This window comes from Pseudorasbora parva, chromosome 18 (assembly GCF_024679245.1).
Source record: "Pseudorasbora parva isolate DD20220531a chromosome 18, ASM2467924v1, whole genome shotgun sequence".
NCBI classification, from domain to species: domain Eukaryota; kingdom Metazoa; phylum Chordata; class Actinopteri; order Cypriniformes; family Gobionidae; genus Pseudorasbora; species Pseudorasbora parva.
Genome location: NC_090189.1, coordinates 21,479,823 through 21,496,428, shown reverse-complemented (window position 1 = coordinate 21,496,428; position 16,606 = coordinate 21,479,823). Strand labels below are relative to the sequence as shown.

Below are 16,606 nucleotides of genomic sequence, written 5' to 3'. Positions count from 1 at the left end.
ATACACCAGAGGCCAGCCTCGAGAGGCTGGTTCCCTTAGTAGATTTTCTAGACGAGTGGAAACGTCTATCGAATATATCTCAGTGGGTCCTGCAGATAATAGAAAAGGGGTACGCCATTCAGTTCAGAAGTCGGCCACCTCCTTTCTGCGGTGTCCTACCTACAGAGGTGGGCCCGGAGCAGGCTCTGGTAATGGCACAGGAAGTAGAGACACTCCTGCAAAAAGGGGCTATAGAGAGGGTTCCCCCTCCCAGCAGGGAGTCTGGCTTTTATAGCCGTTACTTCATCGTGCCGAAGAAGGATGGGGGCTTACGCCCGATATTAGATCTGCGGCTATTGAATCGCTCGGTGGCCAAGCTCAAATTCAAGATGCTTACACTCAGACAGATTGTAGCGCAGGTCAAATCGGAGGATTGGTTTGTCACCATAGACCTCAAAGATGCGTATTTTCATGTCTCCATCCTTCCACATCACAGGAAGTTCCTGAGGTTTGCCTTCGGGGGAGAGGCATACCAATATCGTGTACTTCCCTTCGGTCTAGCACTGTCACCCCGCACGTTCATCAAGTGTGTGGATGCAGCTCTGGCGCCGCTGCGTCTACAGGGCATCCGCATACTGAACTATATCGACGACTGGCTGATTCTAGCGAATACAGAGCAGATGGCGGTTCAGCATCGAGATGCTGTTCTCGCCCATATGTCGAAGCTGGGGTTGAGGCTGAACGCCAAGAAGAGTGTGCTTTCTCCGGCTCAGAGAACCACTTTTCTAGGTGTGAACTGGGACTCGGTAATTATGCGGGCGCAATTATCGCCAACACGCATAGCATCGATCCTGGCAGCCGCCAAAGAACAGAAGCTAGGCCGAGCCGTCACTGTGAAACGGTTCCAGAAACTGTTAGGTCTCATGGCAGCAGCGTCCAACGTGATATCTTTTGGCCTACTGTACATGAGGCCACTGCAGTGGTGGCTCAAAACAAAAGGGTTCTCCCCGAGGGGAAATCCGCTCCGCACGATCAAAGTCACGCGGCGATGCCTACGTGCTCTGGTCATGTGGAAAAACCCGCTCAGGGTCCCGTGTTGGGGGCTCATGTTCGTCGCGTAACGCTAACGACAGATGCCTCTCTCACGGGCTGGGGGGGCGACCATGAGTGGTCGCTCATCCCAGGGTCTATGGCAGGAACATCAGCGGCACTGGCACGTAAATCGGCTAGAGATGCTCGCAGTGTTTCTTGCATTGAAACAGTTCCTGCCCGACCTCAAGGGGCCACCATGTGCAGACAACACATCGGTGGTCGTCTATATAAATCACCAGGGGGGTCTGAGGTCCCGTCCGTTGGACAATTGGCACATCGGATCCTCCTGTGGGCCCAAGGGAAATTGCTGTCAGTCAGAGCAGTATATATCCCGGGGGTCCTGAATCAGGAAGCAGACAGCCTGTCGAGGCAGGGGCCGAGGCCCGGGGAATGGAGACTCCACCCAGAAGTGGTGGAGCTCCTATGGAAGGCATATGGGAGCTATTTGCTTCGGCGGAGAGTTCTCACTGCCCGCAGTAGTTTCTCTGACCCATCCAGCCCCGCTGGGGTGGATGCCATGGTACAGGGGTGGCCGAGGCTACCTCTGTACGCCTTCCCCCCGATTGTCTTGCTTCCAGGAGTTCTGGAGAGGGTACGCCGGGACGGGGCCCAGGTACTCCTAGTGGCTCCGTATTGGCCGACCCGAGTATGGTTTTCGGACCTGATATCTTTCCTGGAAGGCTCTCCGATGGAGATTCCGACCAGGAGGGATCTACTCTCTCAGGCGGGCGGGAGATTCCTGCACCCACGCCCAGAGATGTGGAAACTGTGGGCCTGGCCTCTGAGGGGGCTAGGCTCATAGAGGAAGGTCTCTCGGCCGAGGTCGTAGAGACCATCCTTCACTCCAGAGCTCCGTCCACGAGGAAACTGTACGCTCTGAAAGGGAAACTTTTCTCAGCATGGTGCAGAGAACGCCAGTGGGACCCAGTTAACTGCCCGGTTGGTACAGTGCTGGAGTTTCTGCAGGCGAGGTTCTCGGCAGGGTTGACCCCCTCCACAATAGAGGCGTACGTGGCGGCCTTGGGTGCCGTCCACGTCCCTTTGGGTGGAGTGTCTTGGGAAGACACCCTCTGATTACACGTTTCCTCCGTGGCACTTTAAGGTTGAGGCCTGTTATGCACTCATGTCTAGAGTTTGCGCCGGGGTTTTCTCATCCCAGGCCGGGTTATGTCCCCAAGGTTCCTACGAGCCCACGGGGCCCCATTACTCTTCAAGCATTCTGTCCTCCTCCTTTCACGACGTCAGACCAGGAAGATTAATCTGCTGTGCCCTGATTAGAGCACTAGATACTATGTCCACAGAGCTGCCCTGTGGAGGAAAACTGATCAGCTGTTTGTCTGTTTCGGGCCCCCTAAGAAGGGGCCCCAGTATCTAAGCAGAGGATGAGCAAGTGAGTGGTCGAGGCCATCTCACTTGCTTATGAGGCGGCCGGGCAGCAGTCTCCACTGGCTGTCCGGACGCATTCAACCAGGGGTATGGCTGCTTCTTAAGCACTTTTGTCGGGGGCGTCCCTCCACGATATTTGTAAACGCGGCCGGATGGTCGTCTCCTTTAACTTTCGTCAGGTTCTATGAACTAGACCTGGCATCTACAGTTGGGGCACAGGTACTCTCGTAACCGTGTGCGCTTCGGCTTCACACATACGAGACACTTGGTCCTATGGCGATGTGGGTATAAGCGTTCTCACAGCGTTTCGACGCAGCTCGAGTTCCCCGAAAGGGAACGTCTCAGGTTACGTATGTAACCCTAGTTCCCTGAGGGAACGAGACGCTGCGTCGCTCTGCCATACTCCCGGCGTGTCCGTGATCACTTACTTCAGGCTTTATCAGAAGCTAGTTCCTGTTTGTGTTCGCGGACCTTTTATAGTCTCCGGTTGATGACGTCATCACGTCGGCGACGTCATCACGTCGGCGACGATCGATCTTTTTTCCGATGGAATGGTTCTACAGGCGCTTCACGACGCATTAACGCAGAGGCGTTCTCACAGCGTTTCGACGCAGCGTCTCGTTCCCTCAGGGAACTAGGGTTACATACGTAACCTGAGACGTTTTTGTTGGTTTACCTTAAAAAAGTAAGTAACCTGGTTGCCTTAAAATTTTGAGTTTATTGAAATTAAAAATTTGAGTTGATACAATGAAGGAAATTTGTTTAATAAATAGAAACTTGAAATATTATTGTATCTGAACCATATAAAAAATGTGATAAATCATGAAAACAGCACTATTCGGCATGTTTCACTACATCATTACCATTAACATAAAACATTACCCAATATGCTTACAAAATCCTTTAATAATATTTTAATAAAGGTTGTCGAATCTCAAAAAAAAAATCTTTGTATTAACTCAATTTTAATTTCAATTAACTCAAAATTTTAAGGCAACCAGTTAACTTTTTTTCTAAATATTTTTTTACAGTGTGATTTCACTAATAATAAAAGTAAATTTGCATAAAGCATGCATATTTATCCATACCCATGTTGATTAGAGTATTAAAAACTTGAAACATATTAAGATACATTTACACCTGATAAAAATGTGCGATTTAAGTTGGATTAATCGTGAGTTAACTCATGACAATCATGTGATTACCCACCATTAAATATTTGAATCGATTGACAGCCCTAGTTAAAATATTGCCTGGATATTAGTTAACGTCATTTAAAAGCTTGCATGGCCTAAGTGATGTCAATGGAAAGTGAAAATACATTGTGATTTACAGATTAAAAACACTTTTTAGAATCATTCACAATAGACCAGGTACTTAAATAGTAAATTTAACTTAAAAAAAAAAAAAATGTTGATTTCATGTTGACTTTAGCTGTTGATGCACCATTTGAGCTGCTTGGATCTAAAATGTTAGTCTCTTTTACTTGCTTTATTCATCTGTCAGAGAGAGAATTCATCAGTGTTCTGCACTGTTGATTAAGAATGATTCAGATGCATATGGATTGTGTGGGAAGGACTGTTTATCTGATCTGCTGAGATGAAAGGCCGCAGTTATGGGATTGCCCACACATCACTTCATGTTTTTAATCCTCAGGAGTACAGATAAAAAGCACCATGGCTCTTTAAACATGCGCTTTTCGTCTGAGTCAAAGACAAGGAAATTACTGCATCAAGAGTTTTGGAATAGTTACGAGTTTGCTAGTTGATGCATTAAAACTGAAAATCGAGGAGTACAATCTTTCTGCATTAAAGGCAGTACTTACTCAAGGGCTAAGTGACTGGCATGCGGCTGCTTTCGAGCGCTCACACATACTGTGCACGTGCTCTGTGAAGTGCACTCGTGGCTCGCCGTAATGCTGCACGCGCGAACGGTCAAGTGCACTTCTTGTTCAAAATGCCCATCATGCCAAGGTGTTAATGCAAACAGTTGTTGGTTAAGTCTTTAGTGAATGCAAACAGGTGGGATAAAAAATAAATGAATGATGTGTGATGTGCCAGAATATCAGATATGTTTGCTTTGAAATGTAAATGGACATGCCACCCTCTATTATTTTTCTACAATTAATCAGTGCCGAATATTAACCAGAAAAAGAGAAAACCACTCACTGCAGCTGGATATCTCGCAGCTGGATATCTTTAGTAGCTAGCTTTAATAAATCCTCTACAATCAAACATGAGCACAAAATTAAGCCTAAAAAATAAACTTTACTGCAAATTTATATTACAGACCTGCTTTTTAGACATATTCAAATGGCACTGAATTATTTGTAATGGGCTATATCTAATAATCACACAATATTATGCTTATCATTATATATATATATATATATATATATATATATATATATATATATATATATATATATATATATATATATATATATATATATATATATATATATATATATATATATATATAATTATAAAATATATAATATATAATTTTAATATCTTATTTTAACAAATGAGTGTGTTCTACCAGCATGTTCTCAATATCATTTATAGATTTTTGTATGCACATTTACTCCGTTGCTTTTGGTTGCTTCAGCGTTACTTTTGGTACTTGCGCTAAAGTATTTTAAAATGTAGTTTATTAATAAATGTAATAATATTATCATTGTTTAACCCATAATATTTCTGTGCAAATGGTGATATTTCTTTTCAGGATACATATAGAAAGTTAATCATAAAAAAAGAAAAGTGACATCATTGCTTAGAATTTTTTGGGAAATAAAAATTATAAATTGTTGAAAAAAGCAAAGCTTTCTGTTTAATATGTGATAGTATGTTTTAGTATTTAGTAAGTATGTTTTATTTTCTATCCAAGCAAAAAAAAAAAAAAAAAGGGAAATGTTTTAAATATTAAATAAAAAAGGAATTGTATTAAATATAAATTTGATCAACCTGGTTCAGCAGATTTTTTTATATATGAATCATAAATTATTTCACTTCCATTAATTTCTGCAGTTCAGATATTTTGACAGCCCAAAGTTAATATGATTTCCTCTCTCTGATAGTAATGGTGTCAGTAACCGGTATGTATGTACTACAGTATGTGACCTTGATCAAATTCAATTGGCATTCAATGTTGGATCGTCTGTCCTTCTCACCGTCTAGCCCTTTACTGCTGCTGACCACCTCAGGGCAACTATTTCTCAACACGTCTTTCATCAATCCAAGCTAGGCCATTTTTATCAAAAGTTCAGATTTATTCTCTTCCGCATTTGGACACACTGTGATCCATCTTGTCTGTGCTAGAGTGCTCCTCCAGTTTCTTGTTAGTGTGAAATGTGAAGTGCAGGACACCGCTTGACTCGCTTTCCTCACAGACAGTCAGCTGCGCCTTTTTTACGTCGTCTCTGTCAGCGCAGTCGTACAACATGATTGCCGTCTCCTACTATTTTCTCCTGAGGGAAAAGAAAAAAAATCCCCTTTTCACACCAAAAACTTTGAATGTGAGCTCTGATTTTGATCCACCGTTGGTTGTGTGCTCTTTCAGGAGAAACGGATGGGCAGAATGGGGCTTTCTGCGTTCTCTATTAGGCGAGATAAGATGCGCGTCGGCCCGTGATTGCATTTCAGTGCTGAAATGTAAGCCGAAACGTTCTCTGTCTCTCCTGGCTTCTGTTTTCTGCTACATTTGACAACCGACGAGGAGGTAGAGGCACAAAGTGATTTGCCGGAAGCGTTCAAGGTTAACGTTCAAAGGAATCGTGACGGTTTATATGCGACCAACCCTACGTACACACATAAAACAGGAGAGATGCTGCGTTTGCTGGCTTACTGTCAATTACTATGCAAAGGGAGGGGACTCGCTCGACAGACCTGCATGCTAACAGCCCTCTGAACGTGAGGCACAAGCAGGATGGAATTTATGGACGAGACCCTGGTTGTTACTTAAAGCACTCAATCCCTCAGATCGTGACTAAGCCACCACACCTTCAATCAAGTTTGTGAATTGATTGGATTTCAGCGCCGCGTACACTCCATTCCGCTCCGCAGTCAAATTTCTCACTGACCATTGAACAGGCACTTTATAAATGAAGTGCCACTGCGGGTTTGAGAAACATCTTATTTCCCGGCTGTCTTTCGCATGCTGTCAGGGGGACCGTCTGTGGCATTGATGAAAGGTGCACCCTAATGGTCACATTTTGCTGTAGCTTCACTTAAAGAAAAATGTGAATCATAAGCTGAGCTGTTTGCTCAAAACAGCATCCCATATTTAATTCAGTACGCATGTACATCCAATAACAATGTTTGAGCGTAGGTAAAATAAGTATGCTCCGCTAAGCACAAAAAATGTGGAACGCATCCGGCTCACCCAGGCTTATTTTATTCATTATGCTGCATTGAATACTGCTTATGAATGTCAACTATGCTTATTGTTAATATCTAGGTGTGACAGCTTCACTTTTTCTCACTCAATGTCCTGTAGCTAATGAATGAGATTGAGTAGCCATGTGATTATCATGGCCGGTGGCTTCAGCACAGTAACAACTCATGTTTGTTAACTGAGTAATATGGTGTCAGCTGGCATGACTAATACATCTATTTAAACGTGTTATGGAAGAGGCTGCACTCTCTGATTAACATGGGTCACATTATGCAAGTCAGACGCACTCAGTCAATTAATTTTCTTGTAAATTACATCAGTGTCATTAATCTGTGAATTTCCATTTGATTTGTTCTTTTGAAGTTCACAATGTGGAACCTGCATGTGTCAGTCACTAACACATGGGTAACATATAATTAGTTGACGCATAACAGGTTCATGGACTTTTATTTTTAGTCCCTTTTACAAGGTGCTTAACTCTTTACCCACCAGCACTTTAAAAAAAAAAGTCGCCAGCCACCGGCAGGGCTTTTGAACATTTTCACAAAACTTTAAAAGCCTATAAAATATTTTGTTTTATGCAATATATCAAAAGAAAGAGCCGACCCTCTTATTTTAAACAAACAGAAAAAAAAATGTATTCTAGCTTCATGCATTCCTTTTTATCAACACTTGAATATGACACCTGAGTCCATCAACACCTCTAATGCTTGCACAGTCCTGTAATTTGTCTTGAGTCAGCATTTTATTCAGTAACATTATAGGCAGTTTTGATTTATATGCTGTTTAATGTTGATGATCACGTTATTTTGCATATGCATCTGCTTATTTACAATCGCTTGTTTTACTTGCTTTACTGTGTCTTCCTTACGTCTGTTTTGAGGAGATTCAGTACTTATTTAGAAGATGTGTAATAGCGCCCCCTAGCGTCTAACAGTGAAAATTCGGTTTGGTGGGAAGCGTTTTCTCACAAATAACGGAAAATTACATGTTTGGCAGGGAAAGAGTTAACTGTAAATGTGTAGCCAAATATATATATATATATATATATATATATATATATATATATATATATATATATATATATACATATATATATATACATATATATATATACATATATATATATATATATATATATATATATATATATATATTAGGGATGCCACAATACTCAATATAATATCGAAACGTTCGGTATGGCATTCACAGTTCAATACATGCTGGTGAATTGCGTTTTTTTTTTTTTTTTTTTTGGTTTTGCATTTAATTAATTATTTCAATTTCTCTCCGTTTGAAATATTTCTCTCAGTTTATTTCGGCTCTGTTTTAGTGCGCCTGTGAGTCTACGTGCTGATATGAGCAAATATCTAATCATATGCACTGGGAATGTGTACAAGAGTTTTTTAAAGTAAAGTTTTAAGTTTAAGTAAGGGTTTTCAAGTCTTATACGTAAAATAAAGAGTATTGTAATATAAAAAAAATTCTCCTTAACCTTTTTATGTTCCTGTCACCTAAGAATAGAATAGCAAAAAAACCGAACCGAAAAACTGTGGTTAAAAACTGAGGTATGTATTGAACCGTGGACTTAGATAGATAGATAGATAGATAGATAGATAGATAGATAGATAGATAGATAGATAGATAGATAGATAGATAGATAGATAGATAGATAGATAGATAGATAGATAGATAGATAGATAGATAGATAGATAGATAGATAGATAGATAGATAGATAGATAGATAGATAGATAGATAGATAGATAGATAGATAGATATCCTCAGGCGTGACACCCACGGACCATTGCCTGACTGATGCATATGGCACACTTATCTGGAAACACTTCAGGAGTTTCGAAGTCGTCATATGATTGGTTGAACAGGATATCTGCAAGACGTGTGTTGTGTTCTTTAACGGTCCGCCTGGAAACAAATGCCGGTGTGGCCAAACTCCCTTGTGGAAGAGGAATGCCGTTGTGTTTACTGTGACAATGAGCGCTTACCAGGATCAACTAAACGGCGGGGTTTTAAAAGTATGTGAAGTTTGTGGCTCCATTGTTGCAGTAAACTTAACTTGCACAACGTTCTTGAATTAATAATTTATAGATGCACGCTGGTCTGTAAGGGACATTGACTTTTTCACCGCGCTAAACATGACGCGGAACAAAACGAACTGTGATTGGTTGTGTTACATGTTAGTCAAAAGTCCTCTTAGGCGGTCCTTGGCCAATGAAAGCTGCGACAGAGTCCAGACCTTCTTCCATTAGTCTGAACGTCTGGCTATGCGAGACTAAGTTTAGGCTTACATCCAGGGTTAGGTGCTTCTACCTTAGTGTTATTCATCGATCATTCCCCTCTGATTTTAGGGATAACATCTCAGGTTACGTATGTGACCTCTGTTCCCTGAGAATAGCGAACAAGACGCTGCGTCCTTTCGAAAGGGAACTTATGGGTAGTGTCATGGTCATGGACACATTTCTTGATTAAATTAATAACACTTGTGAGACCTCCATTTTAACTTTGTGGTGCAAAATAAGAAACAACCGACTTCAAATAAGACATAAAACATTCTCCTTATCATGACTATCATATAGTCATGCTCTTGAGAAAACAACTTTTCTTACATTTCATGAAAAACTAACAAAAAAATGCAAGAATTTGTGGCATCTTAGGGTTTTAATTGGAAACTGTATATATTAAATAAGGGCCTGTAACTTGTCACCATTTCCTTTTTAAACTATTTTTTCTTTGACTTCATTTTAAATGGTTATGTGGTGTAACAAATGAACTTTTAAAAGTACAAATATTCCATGTGGTTCTCAATAAGCATGAGGTCATAAAAGCTGCATGTTTAATAATATGAAAGAATTAGTGGGGTAAAGATGTGAATTCGTTCCTTTTGGAAGCTGATCAGAAGGGCCTTTTAGTTGCTTTTTAAAAACTACTATGAAATAAAGCAAGAAAGGCTTTGAAATGCAAACAACACAGAGCAGTGATGAAACGCATGCCGGGTTTTCATTGTAACAGCTGGAACTACCATTGATTGCTGAATTCAAAGCCCCTCCAACCATAGGATCTCGGATCACCATAGTAACCAGGGATGGACAGCAGAGTAAATCCTGAACGAGCTAAAGAGCGTGCGCTTGTGTGCGGGATGGAGCCCGAAGAAGAAAACTGTTAGCAGATTTTCCCAGCTGTGCTGTTTAAATAGGCTTTGAGGAGAAAAGGCTTTAAAATGGCCCCTGCTGTGTGGTCCACTTCATTATTGATCCCTGCCTCACTGTCTCCCAAAATACCCCCCAGAGCCCTTAGACAGAGGCTGAAACAAAGAAATACCGTCCCTCTTCCCTTCAACTGGCATCTGTAGTTGTGTGAAGGAATGATAGAAAAAAACCTGAAGAAATGTCGTCATTTTCTCATCTTTTTTTTTCTAAACATCTATGACATGCCTAAAGTTGTTATTCACAAGAAAACCTTTTCTTGGTTTGATTGAATCATTCTTTCGAGTCAGATCTTTTCAGTGAATCAGTTGAATGATTTTTGATCCTTTCATTAAGAGGTGAATGTCACAATTCTATTGGAAAATCTCACATTTTAGTCGGTTTCTCATCTCAAATAACTTGGAATATATAGAAGTTTAAATTGACTACTTTTACAATACTTTTATGGTTCGTTTATGCCTGTTCTGAAGCTTCTTCAGAATGCCATGTTTTGTGTTTCATGCCGTATAAGAATGTCATACAGGTTTGGAGCCAACATGAGGGTGAGAAAATTGACATTTTTCATTTTCGTTTCATTTTTGGGTGAACTATAACTTTTAAAGCACCCCTTTGTGCCTCTAGCACTGCCATTTAGGTTTAAATTCGACTAATTTCCTTGCATTGTATCTTTTTCTTACTCTCACACTCTATTTTCTTTTTTTTCCCCTAGAGTCTGGATGGCAACGTGATTGTGCGCAGTGATGCCCGCGTGTCCTCTCTGACTCTAAAGTACGTGCAGTTCACCGATGCCGGCCAGTACCTCTGCACTGCCCGCAACTCCATTGGTCAGGACATCCAGAGCATGTACCTGGAAGTGCGCTGTAAGCTAAACACTAAACTTCTTTCTTTGTCCTTTGTGTTCAGGGAAATGTGTCAAAGCTTAATGAAGTGGACAAATTGTGTTTTTTAATGTTCCTTTGGTCTTTTTTTGGCCACTTTCCTGCTGAAAGCAGGACTGGAAACTGTGTTTTGGATGCTGGACCTATGGCCTTGATTAGTCCATATATGATTTTGTGCATATCCGATTGGAATCCTATCATATCTAGCAAGTGTGAACGGAAACAATTCACATGAAATGCGTTTGACTGAAACCACATGTGGTTCGAAAGCCTATTCAAGCCGCGTTTCTGAAAATCTGTTTCTGTCTGACCGCTGTAATCTGATTTTGCATGGTTTATGGGACTTTCTCATGCTGCGTAAACTGTAAACATGTCAGACGTTGTTAGAGTAAACATGCTGAAGGTTGCTGCAGAAACAAGTTTGTGTTGTTGCAAAGTGCCGGTCGAGTAGAAAATTACATTATAATAGAGACACGTTGAATTTTAAGACGAGATGACAGCTGTCCAGTGCGGTGAGAACACATTTTCACGTTGTAAATAAGACAAAACCCTTCCACATTGCTGCTGTTGTTGTTTTTGCCATATGACTACTAATGCAATGTCTTTGCCAAATGCAGATATGCACCAATGCAGATTTGATTAGTTGCGATACACAGTGTGTACAGACAATGATTTAGATCTGATTCCAATCGAAAAACACAAAAATAATCGGATTTGGACTGACAGTGTGAACATAGCCTGTGAGGGTCCTGACTTCCTCCAGCTAAACTCACCCCAGACCAGCCAAACAAACAGCTTAAACGGCATGGAAATGATCTATCTAGCAGAATATTCACAAATGTTATTCATTGAATTGTTATTCTATGAAACAATCAGCCTTTTTTCCTTCTTGTTTGAGTTTATAACAAAAGAAACTGATAGGAATTGATAGTTTCAGGGCTTTTTATGTGTCTGTTTCAAACGAATTAAAGTCAATTTCCACCAAAAACTCAAATGCATTTTTATAGCTTTTGGGCTTATTTTTTTATACAGTCAGAGCGCTTCATATGAAATGAAATACTGCCATCTTCACATTCTTAAAACTCAATTTTCAGAGCAAACGCTTATTTTATCAGATTATGTTTACTACAGTTGGCTGAGTGCACTTTTGTGCCATTTGCCAGGTAGAGAATTACAGTAAAGCTAGCTTTAAAGTTATTTTCATCTGCTTGTGCATTTTAAAGCATTCCCACAATCTAATTCAGAAAAGTGGGTGAGAGTGAAGCTTGAAGTGCAATGAAAGTGTAATTGGATTAATTTTTCTTGCCCCAAAAAATCTTCTCCCGTTCCTGAGATAGCATCACAATGTGCAATTGATAGAAATTGTGTGGAAATGCGGTTTGCCACAGCTCGGTTTGTGAGTAATCAGCTTCTTGGTTGAGTGCATGGAGCGTTTCACAGTAATTAGCGATAAGAAAAGGTGCTTTGTCTGCTTCAAATGATCCTAGATGAGATTGTTCACTCCCATACTCAGACACTTTCTGAGTATGGAGTCTCTTGTTCTGTGTTTAGAGGTAAAACGTGACTCTACATTTCGTTGTGTCCACTTTTTACTTCAAGTTTACATTTGAAAGAGTTTTTTTTCTTCTTTTGCTTGGTTGTATGTCTGTTGTTTTATTGAAATAGAGCTCAGCCTCACAGTGAAAATGGAGTCTTGGGCTGACAGCCAGTAGGAAAGACTGTTTATTCTAGCAATTTCGAAGTAAGCATCTTTATGCAAAGTTTTGCTGTTTACTTACATACACAATAAAAATGTATTTCCCTAAAATTGCACATGAAATCACTTGGAGGCTTACGTTTCCCAATATTAATTTCAACCACTGTTGTGATAAGATTTCATTGCCTGTTTCATCCAAAGGGAGACATTATGTTTTGGGGGGGTCCAGATTATCTAAGCAGCGGTGTTGCAGCCTGTGGTCCTGAGATAGCGATAAGATTTGAGTGGATATGTGTCTTATCAGAACAGCTTTATGGGAAATTTGATTACTCAACTGCATGTATCAGTCCTGGAGTGGAAAGTCTAGTTAGCCAAGGTGAACATCAGGGAAGGAACACTCAGAACAGACAATATACTAGATCTACCGCCTGGTCTGTAATGGCAGATATCAGAAATAGCAATTGTGAAAGGCAGTTGAGGCGATGTTGGTTAATGTATGCCAGCTGGAAGCCATCATATTCACGGTCTTTCTCTATAACAGTCCTTATGCTGGTTGCACTTTGCTGACACTGTGTATAATTACAGATGCTCCAAAGATCCAGGGCCCTGCGGCGGTGTTCACCTGGGAAGGTAATCCGGCTAACATCACCTGCGAGGCCCTCGCTCACCCGGGGGCTTCCGTTTCGTGGTTCCGTGACGGCCTGATGCTGCCTAGCGCTAATACCACCAACGTCAAGATCTACAACACTCCCACTGTCAGCTTCCTAGAGGTACAGCATCACTACTCCAACCCATCAGCCTTTAGATGCCCCCTCATTAAAGTTTCAACACTAAAGAGATGCTTGACACTAATAATTGCTTTCTGAGCTCATTTTCAGTATACTTCAGCACATATTAAATCATAGCAATAGTGCCTGCCAATACTGCATTGAAAAAACACAATAATTACTGTTTTTTTTCTTTCCCGTAACCTTTGTTCTTCATTTATGTACAAAATAGTGTTAGTATACACATCTACACACCCATATCAGCCCACAAGTGCTGAGAATATAATGACTTGTTTTTATTGTGTGGCAGAATAATTCATGTCATTTCAGTTCTTCATAGCTTGACTTTTTGATTTTGGTCTTGCATTACTGACCGCTAACATAAATTACAATGATTGAGTTGCTTTCTGTATAACAGCATATTGTGAATGACCAGCATGGAGCTTATTGTTTTTAGAGTCTTGCACAGCACATTGTAATATTTCATCTGTTGCATCTAAATAAAGAAAGTATTACGTAGAGGCTTTTTGAGGTCAGATCACAGCATTATAATAGTTAAATTAACATATAAGCAGCAAATATAAAGTGACTTTTTAATGCTGCACAAAGTCTGCCTAAATCTTTTTGTATAGTAATCGCAATCACAGGAAACTATGTATGTTGAAGTTTGATTGGCAAGCCCTGCAGCGAATCGATTACAGGATTACATTGAATATGCAGATTTATATGCAAATGTGGAAGGAGCCACTTTCCATTTAACTGTTTTTAGAAAGCTTTAGGAATATCATACCACCATTCTAGAAATGCTTTCCTATTTGTCACAGTCAAATATTTACAGATTTTATATTTTTATAAATAATTATGAATATACTGTATTATTCCGAATATAAGAATACAATTTCTTCTTAGAAATGCATTTGAAAAACACGGTTTGTCTTGTTTTCAGGGTCTATACTTTTACATCAATAATACACCCGCAATGATAGGTGGTGCCAAATACGTGTAAAACAAGCGGGCCAAGAAATAGGTTGTGCCGGAGTGTAATGTTAGAAGATCACGAATGCAAAAAGACTCTTACAAATAAAAAGCTTACCTAACAGCCACATGACTGTCATGTTAGCCACGCTGTCGGGACCAAACTTACCCCGTACTTGATTTCAAAACTTTAAAACGGTACCCAGATTTCACTTCTACTGTTAATGAAATTTTGGTAGGCAACATGGTTTTCACTGTGAGATGGAGAGCTTAATTGTTATGCAATTCAGATGGGCAACAGGCTAGTTTTATGGTATGCAATGTGATCGCTGGTACTTTTTACAAGTATTTACCATCCTTTCAATACAAAAATTTAAATATGAAAAACTGTAATATTTGCTGGTCTTAAAGGGGTGATAAATTGAGAAATCAACTTTCCCTTGAGCTTTTGATATATAAAAGTTCATAGACTATAAGTATCCTGTATCCTGTAAATATCCTGTAAGTTTCAGAGCTGAAAACTTCCTTGTTAGTCAAAGAAAAGCTTTTATAGACACCAGGCCCAGAAAATTATCGTGTTCTTCATCCTTACATCATCGCGCGACAAAACCACGTGTTATTCAGTAGCCCCGTCCACCAACTCATGGAGGTGTTCGGATTGCCCTAGCTAGCAGCAATAAACATGTCGAAGAGGTCTGTCTGTATGTGCGTGCGGTTCTTGCTTAAATCCATCGATCGGGCGGTTCATGTAATACAAAAATTCCTTTCAATCATAGGTGGATGAGAAATAAATCATTGTGTTTGTTTGAGAAAGACCGTCCAACCATCTAATCCTAGCTGTGGGCGTTTACTTCCAAGTCTCCAGTGCGGCATGCCCGTCAAAACCCAGCGTTCAGGAGAGAGCCTAAAAACCAGTGTAGAAAATAGCCTATTACTTATTAGTTATGATGTTTTTAAATGTAAAAAACGCACAAACTTCATTAGTTGACCTCAGACAATAGCATAAAAAATGTAAAAAGCCAGTTCATGATTTACACTTTCTAAATGACATAAACCTGCAATACTATTATACACTCCCACAAATACTGAGCAGGGCTCTGTCTCATGGCTCTGTTCTCAATAAGGTGGTTTAAGATATACCGTACACAACAGCATGTGAGTTTATTTTTGACCGTTTTGTGAATCTTGAGATATTCTTTGTCACTGTCTCATGGCACATTTTGCTGTTGAAGCTAATATAAACATTACTCTGTCCTGCCCCCTCTCTCTCTCTCTCTCTCTCTCTCTCTCTCTCTCTCTCTCTCTCTCTCTCTCTCTCTCTCTCTCTCTCTCTCTCTCTCTCTCTCTCTCTCTCTCTCTCTCTCTCTCTCTCTCTCTCTCTCTCTCTCTCGCCCCTCTCTCTGTCACACAATAATTATCGAGGAAGTTGAATGCCAGCAGTGCAGAATAGTAGGTCACTGCTATTGTCAAGGCAATGAGCTTCCCTTAACCAGCTTATGTCTATGTCATGCTAGCTAAGTCAGAAGAGAAGTGGTGCCTTGACATGTCTTTTTTTCTCTGACAGGTCACTCCGGAGTCCCAGAACGACTTTGGCAATTACAACTGTACGGCTACTAATGTCATCGGCACAGAGTCAAAGGAATTCATTTTGGTTCAAGCAGGTTTGTGAATGTTCAGAGGATGTTGAACAAAATGACATTACACTTATGAAACATGGTAAAATCACTATCAAACACAAATTGTCGTCATTCTTGAGGCTCTTATTAGCTGTTCACAAATCATTTCTCACAAAGGGTTTCTTAACACAGGAAAACCACTTCTAAAATCCCCCATGGTACCGTTCATAATACACAAGGTGCTCAAAAGGTAAATCTCCCCCAGACTGAGATGTTTTAGCTTTAGATCAGAGCTTACGCTCGTATTTTTTAGGCTGAGACTCTTGGGTAATAAAAACAGCAGGGTATAATTTTCAGGCTGCAGATTCGACGGTTAAATGCGATGCTGCCTCTGATATTTTTGGTGCTCTGTAAAGTGGGGCAGATGTGAAATGGTGTGGAAGGCAGTGAGGTGATTATTTAGTCTCAATGCGATGAGGCAGTGCAGGAATGACGCCTCTTTTCTACCTCACATGCTTTAGAGCCACCACACCCCCACAACCACAGTTTTTATTGTGCAATACAGTCACATTTCTCTTAAAGCATATTTTACTGGGTATT

The 16,606-nt window shown here is 40.5% G+C and overlaps 1 protein-coding gene across 6 annotated transcripts in view; it reads left to right on the top strand.

Moving 5' to 3' along the window:
* ncam1a (neural cell adhesion molecule 1a) overlaps positions 1-16,606 on the top strand; it is a 274,586-nt gene that overhangs the window by 204,211 nt on the left and 53,769 nt on the right. For all 6 annotated transcript variants that reach the window (XM_067424257.1, XM_067424256.1, XM_067424258.1 and 3 more), the window contains 3 exons: positions 10,784-10,934; positions 13,234-13,418; positions 15,955-16,051. In XM_067424257.1, the coding sequence (XP_067280358.1) occupies positions 10,784-10,934; positions 13,234-13,418; positions 15,955-16,051 (433 nt within the window). The remainder of the gene's footprint in view (positions 1-10,783; positions 10,935-13,233; positions 13,419-15,954; positions 16,052-16,606) is intronic.